Source organism: Pezoporus wallicus, unplaced genomic scaffold (genome assembly GCF_028554395.1).
Source record: "Pezoporus wallicus isolate ANWC-B61680 ecotype Strahan unplaced genomic scaffold, APGP_CSIRO_Pwel_v1 contig_229, whole genome shotgun sequence".
NCBI classification, from domain to species: Eukaryota; Metazoa; Chordata; class Aves; order Psittaciformes; family Psittacidae; genus Pezoporus; species Pezoporus wallicus.
This window is the reverse complement of record NW_026638360.1, coordinates 3,325,603-3,342,151: the sequence shown is the minus strand read 5'-3', so window position 1 is coordinate 3,342,151 and position 16,549 is coordinate 3,325,603. Positions and strand designations below refer to the sequence as shown.

Here is a 16,549-nt window from a genome sequence, read left to right as displayed (position 1 = left end):
ATAAAAGAAGTAGTAATATCTGGTCACAGGACATCAAGAGACTCAGTGGGCAACTTCAGTTCTGGCCTTCTATAAGTGGGTTGGCATCACTCCGGCCTTTGTAAGGACAGCCAAAGAGGTCAGAACTTTTAGACCAACACCACAGAAGTTTGCCACTTCAGGTAAGAAAAACCTGATAGCACAACCAGGCTGTTATTCAGATAGCAGACTAGCACAATAAAGGAATAGCGTATTTCACCAATGGATGTCACAGGTAATTGCAGCATTTCCATTCTTTTACTTAACCAGCCCTCATCTTCACTTCTTGGACACTTCATCCCAGTTAAATGCAAGTGAAAAGTCAGAATAGAAAGCACCAGCCTTTCTAAAGAACCTAGGCACTGTAAGAAGTAGCAACTTTGGAGATTACATTCCCAATATATTTTGCATATCTACACTAATCAAACTGGAATATTACATACTAAGAACCTTAATCTATGGGAAGATGGACCTCAGCAACACAAGTACTAGTAGTACTCAAGATGCCTATGCTGTATATTTGGTTACCCTTGTCCAGAAGTGCAGAAGATTCACCATAACATTTACTAAGCATATAGTCAGTGGCACTGCATTCTCCACACTGAACTAAGCCAATCCTGGAAGACCCAGGATCTTTGCTACTCCTAGTAAGCAGAACTTGCTTCACAAGTAGAATTAAGAATTAACAGGTCTTTTAGCACCAGACCATAAAACTGTAAAGATGCCGACACCAGACTCATTACACACAAGAGCACCCATTCTTTGTCACTGAACTCGGAGCAATAAGCACCAAGCCAAAATACCACACAACCATGTCAAGTCAAACCATCAGCTCTATCATTTTGCTATTTGGATCTGACAAGCATTCTTTCTGATATATGTGTGATGCACAGACAGGCTCCACAACTCATTAAAGTTGTAAAGTAGGTATGCTTTTTATTCAGTGCTGAGGCGCATGGGGGATAACTCCTCCAAAAGCATGCGTACCTCATGTCCCTTCCCATCCACACAGGTCTTGACAACTATCATTTCTATGGGCATCTTTCTATACCCCTTTTTCTCCTTTCTCAAGCTAACTACAAGAAAGAGGAAATTTCAGAAAATATAGCACCTGGTCAGATTCTGGAACAGACTGAGAAGCCCAGTGGAACTGATAAGCAACTGGTATGCATTCTTTGCTAAAACTATCAACTTCAATCTCATCAGCTAAGGATGCATAAGAAAAGACTAATAGTACTCAAAGACTCTAGAAACTCACTGAATAAGAAAGAAAAATAGCATTTGAATGATGCAGTTATTCAAACCTCTTTATTTTCCACCCTCTGAAGCCTCAAGGCTCACCTGTGCAATCTGTATTGGCTGAGATAGAGGGATCTGCGTCATCGGCGTTGCAGCAGAGGCCGAGATGGTAGCACCAGCAGCGCTGTGCTGCTGACTGGCTGAATGCTGCACTGCAGCCGCCAGCAACTGTGCCTGCGCCTGTTGTAGCAGTAACTGTTGCTGAGCTGGCGTCAACGTGAGCTATAAATAATTAGAAAACATAGCCATTAATAATGGAAAGAGCCACTTCAGCTACAAAGTCATTAGCTAGCTCATTAGTAGTTGTATTACCCAGACATGCCTAGAACTGTTACTACAATTCAGCCATTAACTAGCCAATGACTCTGGCCATCAGTAAGGGCAGCTGGCTACTCAACAAGATGTAGGAACCAACCCACCACACACCTGCCATAAACCAAACTGCATGAAGGCAAGTATTTGCACTTACTGGAAACTACAGAACCTAACTTTACTCCTAACTTTTTTTCACAACTCTACCAGGAGGTTCAGGAAAAGGGTGATTAATAGCTAGCAAAAGAAAAGAATCAGTATTGCCAGGATTTGAAAGGAAATTTACACCCAGGAGAACAGCAAGTAATTTGCCAGATGAATGAGAAGCAGGAATGCTGGCTATGGCTACTGAACAAACTGATAACACCCCAGCTGCTTCACATTAGCATGAATCTCTGCCATATTTCATCATTTCCATTATGCCATAAGATATAAGAACATGAGCTCCATTTGTTTCTCTCCAAGTCTCCCCACTGCCTTTTTTTTTTTTTGAGTAGAATAGAGTTGGCAAGTTTACATCCCTTCCTTTTCCCAAACATGCATTATCTCTGTGAAACAGGTGGCAGCAGTCTCTCCTTTACGTGTAAATGAATATTGATGCCCATATTTACTACAATCCATATCTGCATAGACCTGGAATTTAGAATGCTTCACCACTACAGACAATCATAAATTAAAACAAACCCTTTCTTTTTTTGAGAATGAGAATAATAATAAAATATGCTGAGTTTTAAGCACAGTCTCACTCGCATATTAAAACAATCTCACTTTAAAAACTTTCAAATGTAATTAACAAAAACTAAATAGGATGTTCACTTACACACTAGCATACCAGAAGATCTAACAACTGAACATGAAATTAAGATACTGTTCCATTCAAGAGTAGAGATAATCTAACCTAGTACTTCAAATCATAAACACACTGTTGAAGCAACTACCTTACACTCCTTGTTAACATGCAAACTCTTACTGCAAAGCAGATTACACAGAAACAAGCTCTTTAACCAAACCAGTCAATTCACAGAACTTGCTTTTTTTTTAAATGACTGAAAGCATTTACCACAATTCAGAAACACCAGTAATCCTAAACCAACAGTTATTTCTTAATTACTTCCAAAGCTGTGCAATTAAAAGAATCAAAATTGGTAAATTAAACCAGGAGGGTTGAGTGGGATTAAGTCAAGCACTAATACAGTTACTTAAGAGGAAACATGTTTGAGAAGAGGAAGAATTAGTGCCAGCAGTTCCCGTAATTTCTGGTCTTCACCTGGCTATCTGATATAATTTAGTTTCATGTTCCCATGCCTCACTGTAACCGGGGGGGGGGGGGGGGGGAATCCTCTTGATGACAGGATGGATATTTAGAACAGAGATATTTTTTTCTTAAAGCAAGTATTTTGCAACTAAACTCAAAGATTAAATTCTCCTTTTTTTATAGGAGATATTTTCTGTCCCCTCTTGCACTTGAGTTTCTTCCTATGCTAAAGGAAATGACAGTTACCCTCATTGATAGCTCTATGGGGCCTGCCACACATAGTACCATCACTTACTGGACAGGAGGCTTACTACAGTATACTTGGGGAAATCTTACCCCAGTGATCTGTCCTCCGGCCAGCATGAGCTGGGTCTGGGGTATGGCCGCCTGCACTGAAGGCTGCTGGGAAGGCTGGCATGGTTGCTGAGAGTCCCCAGATTCTTCATTAGATTTAGACTAGTCAAAAAACAAAACAAAACAAAAAAACAAAACAAAAAAACCACCAGCTCTTTATAGTGTAAAACATATGTTAACGTATAATACTGCTGTCTCTCAACACTGCACAATAAAAATGTTTCATCTGCATACAAAAAGCCATTGGGTTTAAGAGTGTGTTTAAGCAATGGCTCTATGTGACCACCATCTCAGCTACAATTGCTCAAACACCTCTGCAGGTAATGCAGCTTAAACAAAAACAAAAAGACTCTCAGGTCTTTTGTAACTCTTTGACATAATTTCCAGGTCTCATTTCATTTTATGCAATGCAGTTGAAGCTGACACTACCTTTCACCATAAAGAAAGAAAAGGTCGTTAAAATTATTCATTGCCTAAAATCCTGAACAAGGGAATGAAGAAAAGGAGATTGTGCTTCCATTTTCTGTATCTGCATCCTACACCCCTAAGTTATCATTCTGTTGGCTTATAGAGAACTGGTTCGAGAAATCCTCACAGGTTTATCTACCTACAGCAAGATACATAATAAATACAATGCTTTTAAATAATCAAAGTTTAGCATTTATTCAACTGAATGCTACTTTATTTTAAAATATTTGGGGGCTTAGGGTTTTTTCTGTGGTTTTCATTTTGGGGGAGGTATTTGTTGGGGTTTTTTTGTGGTTTGTTGTTTGGGGTCTTTTTAACAGAAGCAACTGTAAAGACATGAGGGAGGAAATGCAAGTGCATGATGGAGGGAGAGTTTTATGATAATTAAAACTGGTTATGCAGAACATTAAAATTCTGCATAGATTTGCATATTTTCCACCACCTGTTTTGGGGGCTGCAGAGCAGGCTAATTAACATAAAGGCTCTGATTAATTCTGCCAGTCATTGAGCGATAATTACAGTGCAGGACTGTAAACACTGCACTGGAGATACAGCCTGTTTGCCAACATCTCTCTCAGGGATGGAAGTTTACCATGGCAACCAAGGCAATTTTCTGCCTCCTTCCTCGTAGAAAGGAAGGTCATTGTACTTCCTCTTCTTTCCAAATCGTTATTATGTATAAGTGGGTCCACATTCTATTGCATTCCGTGTAATGCACTACCTACATTCTTTAATAACAAGCACTACTGAAACCTGTTTTCAATAAGACTGCATCCATCCCTTGTCCCTTAAACTACTACTGAGGAAGTGGCGCATTAACCAACACATTGAAGTATTCAGCATCTGAGCATAAAAGTTTCAAAGCTTTGATGTCTCATGTATGTTATTAAACAACAATTACTCTGACTTACTTTAAAATCACTAGGTGTTATTTACACAAGCTATCTACACTAGCTGCATTACATAGTTAATGTAACATTATATTCCTATATTCAGCTACCAGAAGCAAGGACAAATTGCAAAGTAATACTTGCTATTTTTAAAATACATTAATAACTGGAAGAACATGAAATATTCCTGGAGGTTTATAGTTCTCATGATACAATACATGTCTGAAATTCAGTATAAAGTTACAATCACTGCATGGTTTAACCCCAGTTTCTGAATGCTAACAATTCTGAGCCTGATTTACAGTTGTAAAACTATTATTCCTTCATACCTACACTTGCAAGACTAGTCAAAACGAAAAAACAAAGTAGCATATCACAGGTTAAAAACCATTTCTAATAGGACCACAAAGCTGTCTGGAATGAGAGAAGGATGAGCAACAGAAGGTAACGGTCTTTACCTGTACATTTAAGGACTGAGCAGCAGCCTGTAAACTTGTTCCAGCGAGCTGGACCTACAACACAGTGCAAAAAGGGAAATGAAATTACATAGAATGAGCAAAAAACTTAACATAAAAAGAACCACCTCAACAAAAACTCCCCCAAGAACAATGCATGCCCCTCTAACACCTGAATTAGCGAAAGGGCTGTGCTCCAGGCTGAAAGAAAATCTGTAACTCTCCCACAGTGTTCGTCTACCTCTTGTTGAACATATTCCTGCCTAGAGATCTAGATATTATTATGAAATTGAGTTGAAACAGCATTTTGAGGTGGCCAGGCTAACTATTCCTGTTTAAAAAAATAAAACTGAGGCTTCAGGGAAGGCCAGTAAGCTCTGCTCATCATCATCCTTCTCGTGTTTCAGAATGGGTACTACCCCAGACATGTACACTGCATTTACCCACTTTCTTATACAACAGAGGAGCAATCACCTGCATAGCACAAAACCCACAGCATAAACACTCTTTCTCAAATCAACCTGTTCAAGTATGCACAGCCCTCAGCCACTGAAAAGATCTCAAAACAGAGAGTGGAGACACTTTACAAAAGCTGTATTGATTCAGGTATACTCAAAACTTGAATTCAATGTTTGTAATTAACAGGTTCAAAGAAGGTCTTTGTGGGTTAGCAGTGAAGAAAAACTCATGCTTCAGAAAGTGAGATTTTTGAAGTGTTATTTTATCTTTAATAAGGATTTTCTCTGTACAACAAATGCTAAATTTTCATTTACTGACAACCTTTTTAGTTGGTCTCACCTTGTTTCTACCACCACTCCTACTAATATAAAGAAGGAATGCTATGTAATTAATTACCAACACTTTCAAAGGTCAGAATTACAGCCTGTAGTGAATTCCACCTCTGGTCATGTTTGAAAACCACTGCTCATTTGAAAACCAGGAAACACATAAGGATACAATAAAGCAAAGCAAAACGTAGCACTCTTGCCTCTGTAAAAAGATGACCCCACATAATACACATCACAAAAGAGAGCCCACATATCTGCCAGCACAGGAAGGAGAGTTTTCATTTGAATTGCAGTACACAAGATTAATAACTGAGTATTTGAACAAGCAACCCTTGAGAGTCACTTTGGAAATATTTCCTACCACTCTAGACAAAGGTGCTGAAGTTACTAAGCATATTCTACATCTAAGCAAGCACTCCCAGAAAACCTCCTCCTCATCACAAGCAAAAATATACTTTGACAAAGTTGATGCAATCTCAACTTTTAACGTGAATTAACAGCAGAGAATAATCTAAACTATATTAGCCTGCCCTCAAAAAATATACTCAGAAATAATATTTTTAAATGAATAAATAATATAAGATAGACCATGCAAAACTATACAAATGTATCTCACTCAAGTACAGCCAGCATATTCCTGAAAATCTTTGAATGCAATTTGGACACAGCTTCTACCACACACAAAAAAAACATTTCTAATTAAAACTTACACTGTTCCTGAATATTGCCTACAACCTAATGTTTTGTATCAGTCTGGAGGAAAGCACTGTGTGTGAATAACAGTGAAAAATAAAGCTGAATAAAACCCCACTAGCAGCCACCACATTAGAAGTGGACAGTTTGACAATACAGTCCCACACACCTGCAGGTACATAGAAGAATAGCTGAGATTTTCCTTTGAACTAGAGTTTCAAGAAATGAATCACACGTATCAAACATGAAGTTACAAAGATCCTGACAACTGTTTAAATAAATACATTTCCAAAGCAAAATATAGCATTGTGCTAAATACAATTACTGTCCCAGATCAATCTGTGTAACAAAACGAAGACTAAAAACAAACACAAAATTCAGCAGAACAGCTGTATCTGTCTCTGTGCTAAACACATACTGACAACCCATGAAAACTAGTCAGCCTCTCTCTACATAAAGGCAGCCTACAACAGCCTATTGGTTCAGCAAATTCAAACACAGTCACTCCCTAGGTCCTATATAACCCAAACTACTAGGAAAACTGTAATTATTTGATGTATGGAATCTTCCACACAATAAAATGGCAGTTCAGAGCTCTTTTAAGAGGGCATAAAAGCTTCAGCATGTCAATTATACCACAATAACTGGGCAACCTCAGACCTCAAACATTCAGGGTCAGCCAATTAGGTACAGTATTTTAAAGTTTAATCTTGGTGCTGAGGAAGGGAAAGAAATTAGGACATCATTTGTTTTCGTACATCAAGTATGAGCAGATTAAAAAAAAACTACAGAAAATGCCCCTTATACTTCTCTCCACCTAGGGATGCCCTATTTTCCTTCAGCCTACATCTGAAGTTCAGCTTTGATTCACTAAACACAGCATCAGCAGAACAGAGAGACAGTAGGAGAAGCCTGAATATCATCTCACAAACAGGTCCTTGAAGTAACTAAAAAAATAAAAAAATTAAAACTCACAAACAGTATATGCTTAGTAAGTAGCATCACTTTATATCTCGAGTTGATGTGCAAGAGCTTGAAAGATCGAATCATTCAACACCACTTCTCGATTCATCAGGTGGAGACAGCTTCAGAACCCTGGCAGCTGCTGGGCCAGTACAATCCTTTATCAAAACGATTACATTTTACCTTGCTTTTCAGTATCTCCATTAAAATTCAGGGAGAGTAGGGGGAAAATACAAATGCTTTAGGCATTTTTAAGTCCCCAGAAAGGGGCTCTCTAGTTCCCCCAATAGGTCTCACCCTATTTTGACATATTCTGCAGCCTAACGCACTGAAGTGAGTGCCACAGTAAGAACTTTTTCCCACCCAAGCTATATAAGCATGTGGTGTACCCATATATCCTTTGCATGTTCCTATCATTCACAGAAAGAGAGAACACACAACATAAAAGAGCAGCTGTGCTCATACCTGTCCGAGTCTACCTTATTTCAAAATGGGTCTTCTCTTACCTGATGAAGATGCCCAAGGAAGGCCTGGGCCTGGGCTGTAGAGATAGCTCCTCCGACAGGCACAGGCTGCTTTTGAAAGTCCAGGCCATTTGTTTGCGTGCCTGGAGAGAGATAAGAACTATTAGTTATTACTTTTATGGAATAAGAATTAATATTCCTAAATCTTTTGCTATTCTCTCAATACTATGCAGCAGAAAAGTACTCTGAGAGTAACAAGAATTTAAGATTTTTACTGAAAAGAGAATGGGGGTGAGGCAGCAGTGTTATTTCCAGGCTTCAATAACATAAGAGGTGTCAGCTGAATTAAACCAATGTCGTATTTTCTTTAGCTTCTATCACCTATGTACATCATTACCCTGTCATTCTCTGCCACGGTTTGAGAACCAAATGAATGCGTGCTGCTAAGGCATTCACATTCTCCATGTCCTCTCTATCTAGCAGCTGAAGACTATCTTCAAGTTCAGAAAGTGGCAAGAACAATGTTCATATAAAAATCACTTTTCAGCTAAATAATACTTCCTGAAAACAGAAGTTCCATGTACACATAGCAGTTACAGGCCACAGTTTTGCTCTTGATAAAAAAGTAACTCCACATTTCCAGGATGTGCAGAGCCCTCATAACAAAACTGCTTGGGCTTGCTTTTGCTCACACCATTTTTCCTATAACCAAAACCTGATTATTTTCCTATATTTTTGTCGGTCTTCTTCCTAAGCAGCTCAGAAAACATGAAAACCCCTAAACTATCACCAAATAATCTGGTTGTGAGAAGAACTGGAGGGGAGGAGGGCTGTGGGACAGAGACAGACGTGGACATTTTTTCCACAACTAACACAGATTTCTCTTCTGCCAAGAGGGATTCTAACTACAAATTTTTAAGAATCATTCCGTGGGGAGGTGATCAAATCAACATTAGGCGTTATCAACAATTGGTTTTGTATGGTGTGTATGACTACTTTAAGCAGCTAAAAAGAAGGCAGACTCCCTTCTTTCCTTCCTTTCTTCCTTGCACCAGGCTGTGTGGAATTTCTAGAACAGATGATGCAATCTTAAAAATTGTGTGACTGAAATGAAGTAAAACCAGCTTTAGACTTGAGTGTTTACGCTTGATGACAATCAGATTTTGGTCAGTGCCCTATGGGCAGGTGTTCAACTGACTCCTATGTCATCATCTACCATTTTTTGCCATAAAAATTAGCTTTACCTATTAAGCAAGAGAGTCACAGTTCTTAAACAATAATAGGGGTTTGCTACTCCTTAGAAACATCTGCAAAAGCAAGCAGGCCTAAAATCTGACCAGTGAAATATACTATCCAGTATTTTACATTTCTGTTTTGACCTACAAACTGCTTACACAGACAAGATTTCCAAAGACAGTCACTAATTAATTAAGGAATGACACAAGCTTTCTAGCACCCATGTAAGGCAAACCTAAGGTGGCCCTCTGGTGCTGTGGGAGAAGAGTTAGTCTATTCTCAAGGTTTTAAATTCTGTGCTTTGGGCCAGGGCTTACAGACTTAAGAGACACATGTGCAGCCAAAGATCCACAGACGTGTTAAAAATACTTAAAATAAAAAAATTTTAAACTACATAACATTATTTTGCTTAATGAATCTAAAATTCCAATTCAAAGTGGTCTGCTGGAAAGAGCTGTAACAATATTTTTGTAACAGCAAGTAGTGATAGGATGAGGGCTTAAAACCAGAAAAGAGTAGATTTAGATTAGATATTAAGAAATGCTTAACTGTGAGGGTCATGAGGTGCTGGCACAGATTGCCCAGAGAAGCTGTGGCTGCCCCATCCCTGGCAGTGTTCAAGCCCAGGTTGGATGGGGCTTGGAGAACCCTTCTCTAGTGGAAGGTGTCCCTGGCCCGTGGCAGGAAGGTTGGAACTGAATTCCCTCCAACCCATTCTATGATTCTATGATAATCTCATCTATTTTCCTTTTGTCCAGTAAACTGCAGAATTAGCTCAATGCAGAAGGTCAAAGGGAGTGGGAAAATGCTTGGGTAAATATATATAAATAATTCCTGACAAAAAGTAATTTCTGACAAACAAAACTCTACCACCTCCTCATTTAAGCAGATGCTTTGAATGAATTTTCAACTATTGGCAGGCACCTCCAAGTAGGAAAAAAAATAATTACAGATAAGAAAACTTACTGTAAGTTTGAATTTCAATTGGAAACTTGCAGAGTTCAAAAATATTATCCATATCTGAGAAGACTAGCTGGAAGCCTCACCTTAAATAAATAGGTGAAGCTGCCCTAGTGAACTGTCTTTTAAAAAGAGCCTTAAATCAGGATACTGTAATTAAAAGAGGAGTGCTACGCATGTGCGCAGAAATAATACACAGAAATAAGCACTTCTGCTGACTCTTAATAGGGAAATTTAAACAAGCCTCCTAGGGTTAATAGCTTTGAACAAAGCAACTTCCAAGACTGAGCTCAAAATCTCTACGGGTCCCAAGAACCAGTTTAGGCAGTTACTGAGAGGAAAAAAAAGTTTTCTTTAAATTCAGCCTTGAAGGACTCCAACCCCCTCTCCCCATGCCTCCTAAAACCAAAGTCAGAGAAAAAAAAAAAAAAAAAAACCAAAATAAACCACCAATCCACACTGCTCATTCTCTGTTCTACCTGCATCTTAAAATTTCTTTGGTATTTGGAAGTACAGTAAGTATCCCTTCCCTTTCCCATTCCCTTAGTTTCATCAGGAATGGTACCCAGGCTGCTTGAATTTATCACAGGATGCGTATGTCTTTTGAAGACCAGCAAGGAAAATAAACTCTGAATCCAGCACGAGATGCCTTGCTCTTAAGATGCTCATAAGTATGTGACACCACCTCTCTGGAATCTAAAAAATTTGGAGACTGGAAAATGGGAGCTGTCAGAAGCAGGTCAGTACACCGTAAGGACATGGAAGGACCAGAATGCCACTTCTGCCCAAGATAAGGAGTTAACTGCAAATAGCCATGGTGATAAATAGACATGGCAGATGCAATCACAAGTACTGTGATTTTAACAATCCCAAGTATTTCCACCTTTTCCATCTCCATCCCAGCTCCTGTAACTGCTAGAGCTGATCTAACATCTTACCAACAACAAAAAAAAAAACACAACAAAACACCAAAAACCAAACAAAAAACACATTAAAAAAAACACACCAAAAAACCAAACAAACAAAAAACACCAAACAAGCAAACAAAAACACCAAAAAACCGTCAAAAACCAACAAACTACCAAGGAGTGGGAACTTGGATCCAACTACACTGTCCCTGTCTGTCGTAGTTTAAACCCAGTCAGGTAACTCGTTCACTCACACCCCCCCCCCCCCTTCTTTCCCTCCCCCTACTCCCGGAGGGACGGAGAGGAGAATCGAAAAGAATGCAACTCCCACGGGTTGAGATAAGAACAGTTTAGTAACTAAGGTATAACACAGATCACTACTGCTACCACCAGTGATAATAATGATAAAGGAAATAACAAGGGAAGAGAATACAACACCTCAGCACCAGCTGACAGATAACTCGCCCCCCAAGCCCAACCAAGCTCCGATCGATACCTCCTCCAACCCCGCCGTCTCCCAGCCCTTCCGGCTAACTCCCAGTTACATCCTGGGCATGACGTGCTGTGGTATGGAATACCTCTTTGGTCAGTTTGGGTCAGGTGTCCTGTCTCTGCTTCCTCCTGGCTTCCCCTCCTCCCTGGCAGAGCATGAGGCTCACAAAGTCCTTGGCCAAACCAAAACATCCTTGTTATCAGCTCTGTTCAGGAGGTGAAAGTCAAAACACTGCACTACACCAGCTACCAAGAAGGAGAAACATGACTGCTACTGCTGAACCCAGGACACTGTCCTACCTCTCTTTGTAGTTCACGGACACAGCAGTAAGACAATTCACCTTTCAAAACTGATTAGAAAACTATCCATGGGAACTGTTTCTTCTTTTGGCCAAGTTAGTTTTCTCCCAGTTACATGAGATAACTTGCCTTTGGACCCAGCCAGCAGCAGATAATGCAAAGCAGGAAAGTTCAGAGATGTGTTAGCAGGGAAATGCGCCTGCCCTAACTCAGTTGTTAAGACTGAATCGAGCTGTATCATGAAACTTCAACCCTTACAGCCCTAGTCCAATGCAACTTGAGCATGGTCAAATTCTGCCATAAAATCAGCCATCTGGTTGGCTACTTCATGGAGTTGGTTTGGATGAAAACCAGTATTAAGTTTAATTCATTTTCAGCCAAATCAAATCTTTGAACCATTCTCATTCAGCACCATTCCAGGAAAAGAAAGAGAATACTAAGTACCAGGACACCCTGAATATGGATTAGTTTACGGTGGCTTAGAATTGTACCTGCAGAGGATAAAGGCATGACAAAGTAAAATTGCACCTACAGTCAATACTCTCAAATCATCATAATTATCAGACTTCAGTCAGCGTTTACAAATCACGTAAGAAGAGGAGTGAGGAACTACAGGTCCGGGGAGATGTGGAGTAAAGTTCAAGAAAGGACTCAGGAAGGGAAGGCAAACAAGGAGAAGGAAGATTTCAAAAGTATCTTGAGTGGCTATCTGCACAGTGCTCTAGGAGACATCTTCCAGCACCAGCAGTAAATTTCCCTCTCCCTACGTGGACTGAGAAAGAAGTTGCTGATTCCTTGTCCATATTACTAAGAAGTTTAGCATTAATTTTTGTTTCAAATTTTTGCAGTTAAAGAATATTTCATGGTTCCTCTCCAATGCTGCTACAGACTTTCTTCTTACAGAAACTGGAAAAACCAATCTCTGAAAATGGAGCAATGCAAACAAGAATCCTTCCAAATGCTACACTTAATACTATTATTTTACTGCTATGTCAATGCATGTCATAATACACCAGCTACCACAGACATTATAACCTTGGCTTTCATAGTACTGAATTCATACAGCTTCTAAATAAAGAATATGCATTGCACAAAGAAACAAACAAGGTTGAGTTGTTTTGGAAAATTCTATGCTGCAACCTATAAAAAGGAAACCAAAACGACTGTTTACTGTAAAGCCACACTATGTACTTCCCTCTTTTTTCCCACTAGATACTAAACAGACTGTCCAGCCACAACTGAAGGCTGGAAAAGATTTTTGTAATTCTGCAATACCCAACACCATTTGATCAATTCATATTCTTGTGAAAACAGCCATCCAACAACTCTTGTACTCATCAAGACATGAAATACGGAGTTGCTTTTGCAGATGTTTAAAAGGGGAGTCCAGTTAACACAAAAATTTTAAAGTTAAAAACTGTTTCAGGCATTTTATTGTAACCAGTGTATTGGGGTGACTGTACTATGTTCCCTAAATAGAGTCAGAAACACAAAACCCTGACTTGTTAGCTTCCTTGAAACTTAGCTGTCAGATCAGAGAACTACTGATGATAAGTCATCTTTACCAGTGGCAATGGTATTTATTTTTTTCCTTGAGAAGACTAGTTCTGCCAAACGTAAATTCCATGCCCTACAGTAATTTCTCTTCAAACTTTCAAGTTGCATCAGCTTACTACAGTTTAAAACAGAAATGATCCAAACAAACATCCTCTGAGGTTTTAAAGATAGACTAGTAGTTCTTGCACAGCAGATTCACATGATTTACAAATGTCACTGGAAAATAGATAGTTACAGAAAGTTACAAAAACAAAACCTCTGAGTGTTAATAAAAATGCTCTTCAAACATTTTGCTTCAGAAATCCCTGGACAATCAATGGTACTTCCAGCTCCTTAGGATCTGAGCTGAAGGCTGGGTTCTTTTCACTAAGTAAGCACAGAGCCCAAAACCATAATCTAAGTACCCTGATCACAAGCCTAGGATTACATTCCATGAGTATTCCTCTCATGGAATACTCACATCTGCCGCTGACTAATGCAACTGATGCTTGACCCTCCAAAAATGTCACAAATTCCATTAGTCACTACCGCCAGCATCTTATGAGCACTGTATTTTAACAAAAACACAACCAAACACTGAGTGCAGAACAAAGGGCCCTCAAAAATTACACATTACTTTAGACTGCATCATTTAAAAAGTCAGGAAACAAAACTGAAAGGAATGACCAGGAACATTTAAATTGCAGAAGCAATGTTTGCAAAAGGTCCAAACACCAGTAAGAGTCAAACTTTTGTAATAACTAACCTGTTAGACTATAAAAAAATAAAGACATTGTATTGCCTTATGTAATGAAAGAACCTACATGCAGCTTTGCAATGCATTGATTTTTTTATATCATGACCACCCTCTTCACGCTGATGAAGTATTTGCCTAGGAGAGCAGAGCCAGGGTTCTGCTGAAGCAGATGCAATACTACTGTGATAATGAACTACCTCTGAATCAACCAAGTCCTCCTCTTTAACAGCTCAGTTCAGGTGAAAATGCTAAAGCTGTGCTCCCAGGAAGTCTCTTGGGAGGGCACTCTGGAAAACGTATACACAGGGAACTGCAGTCACGCAAAGCCAAGGAGTCTGAATTTTTCAGAAGTTTACACACACGATCCAGCTAAAAGGATTCTATGGGGATATTTAAAGCCATTGTTCTCTTGATGCTGTTTATGATTATGAAATATTTACAGCCCATGTTTTTTGAAATAATGTTTTCTATCACCCTAAACGAGTATTAGAACCAGAAAAAAATTATCTTTGTAAATAAAAAGAATTTATCTCTCTCCTATTACAAATACAACAGAAATTTAAAAAAAAATGAGATGCCAGTAACAAAACACACATTAATAAGCAAGCAGAATTCCTGTTGGCTGACCCCATGTACAGGCAGAAGACATCCAGCCTCTCGGATCAGTATCGGGAACATTCAGTCACTCTTATCTTTATTAAAGCCTTGCACAAAGAATGAGAACTGTCATTTCTCTTGCTTCTAAAATGAACATTAAATTACCTCCAGAAAGGAATTAAAGCCTGAGACAGCGTGATTGAGTTTTAGTGGCTTAACAAGCTTCTTCAATGGCTTCGAACTTGGCCACATCTTAAGGATGTGCTAAGAAGCACAATGGCCCTGACACAAAGGCTGTTCTTTCCCGGCCAAATTTCAAGGTTCTGTTTTAACACATGGGAAAATAACAGAAAAGATGGCTCCTTTTTTTTTTTTTTGATGTTGAGAAATTATGATTTCTCCCTTTGCCTTATTTTTAAGAACTGTTGTGAGAGCTTAAATGAAATCTAAATTGGAAACAAGATCAGTCAGTGGCCCACATCTGCCAGGGAAAATTTCAACCACACATAAATGACCAAGTTAAAAGTGCTGAAGATATGTTCTGCCAGGAAAATAAATGAGACTACTCATGGAGAGCTAATGCCACCACACCTTCCACAATATGAGAAACATCACAGACACAGGAAATGGGGAAGGGGAATCTTGTACAAAGGGTTACAGCAGGTGTGAAACATGCCCTGCACACAGTAGGTTTATTGACATGACAAAAGCATTTCCAAGTCTCTTATGAACAGGAGGTGTGGGGTTTGGTTTGTTTAGATTCCTGTAAACTGGTGAAGAAAATTTGCTTTTAATATCCATTGAATTCCACCAGCAAATACCTGCACACCAATTCATCATTTCTTACCTGTATTCCCATCCCCACTCTCCATCAATGTTTTACTGGTTTCTGACGGATTGTTCATTCTTGAGTCTGCATTAAAACACAGATAAAGATAAACTAATATAGGGAAATTAAAAAAAAAAAACAAAACACAAAACAACCAAAAAACTATTCTTACCGTCTCATATAACATCAGAAATGTTATATGTACTTTAGCCTAATTCAGATTATAACACAAAAAGAACGATCAGAAGCAGAACACAATACTGAACCTTCCAGATAAATACTGTTTCAAAATTTAGTATGTCATTATTCCCACACGTGAAAACATGGTGTTAAGGGCATAAATGACAGCATGCTAGAGGGCAAAGCCAGGTAGAAACCTAATTTTCAATACAATGAAAGTCACAGAAGCAAAAAGGGGGGAAGGGGAAAAAAAAAAGGAAGGCACAATGACTACATCAAGATTCAAAAATATTAAGTCTGACCACCATGGCCTGCATTATTCTTGTGTCGTCCCTGCCATTCCTCCCTCCTTCCCCCCACCTAGGAGAGAAAGGAAATTCAGTCATTTTAATTAAACAGATGCCATTTTTCTAACACTGCATTTTCATTTTACAGGAATGCCTGTAAAATTACTGATATTAAGTGATTTTTATATTTCCTATATATTCATGCAAAGCAGTACAAATATAAAACAATTCCTCTTCCTCTGCCCTCTGTATGAAACCTATTGAAAAGTCTGCTCTTGGTTTCAGCTTGTCAGCTGAACATAGCGCAATGCAGAGGGCCTCTCCAGATGGCAGAGAGAGAATATAGTTTCCTTATACAGAAATCTATACAGATGTTCTGTGACAGCATCAGGTCTCCAGCTTATTACCTCCTCTTATCTTGCTACTGACCTCAGTGTGACACATTATCACAAACCAAAACTACAAAAAGAATCTCAAGACAGTTCATAAAATGAAGCATAAGCAAATC

The 16,549-nt window shown here is 39.0% G+C and overlaps 1 protein-coding gene across 6 annotated transcripts in view; it reads right to left on the bottom strand.

Annotated features, from left to right (window-relative positions):
• Nucleotides 1-16,549, bottom strand: part of POU2F1 (POU class 2 homeobox 1) — a 101,518-nt gene that overhangs the window by 30,235 nt on the left and 54,734 nt on the right. For 3 of the 6 annotated variants that reach the window (XM_057410532.1, XM_057410531.1, XM_057410529.1), the window contains exons 2-6: nt 15,593-15,658; nt 8,002-8,102; nt 5,055-5,108; nt 3,221-3,340; nt 1,360-1,539 (exon numbers count right to left, since the gene is read on the bottom strand). In XM_057410532.1, coding sequence (XP_057266515.1) covers nt 1,360-1,539; nt 3,221-3,340; nt 5,055-5,108; nt 8,002-8,102; nt 15,593-15,650 — 513 coding nt within the window. In that variant the 5' untranslated portion in view covers nt 15,651-15,658. The remainder of the gene's footprint in view (nt 1-1,359; nt 1,540-3,220; nt 3,341-5,054; nt 5,109-8,001; nt 8,103-15,592; nt 15,659-16,549) is intronic. The other 3 variants (XM_057410534.1, XM_057410535.1, XM_057410533.1) reach the window with 2 other exon arrangements.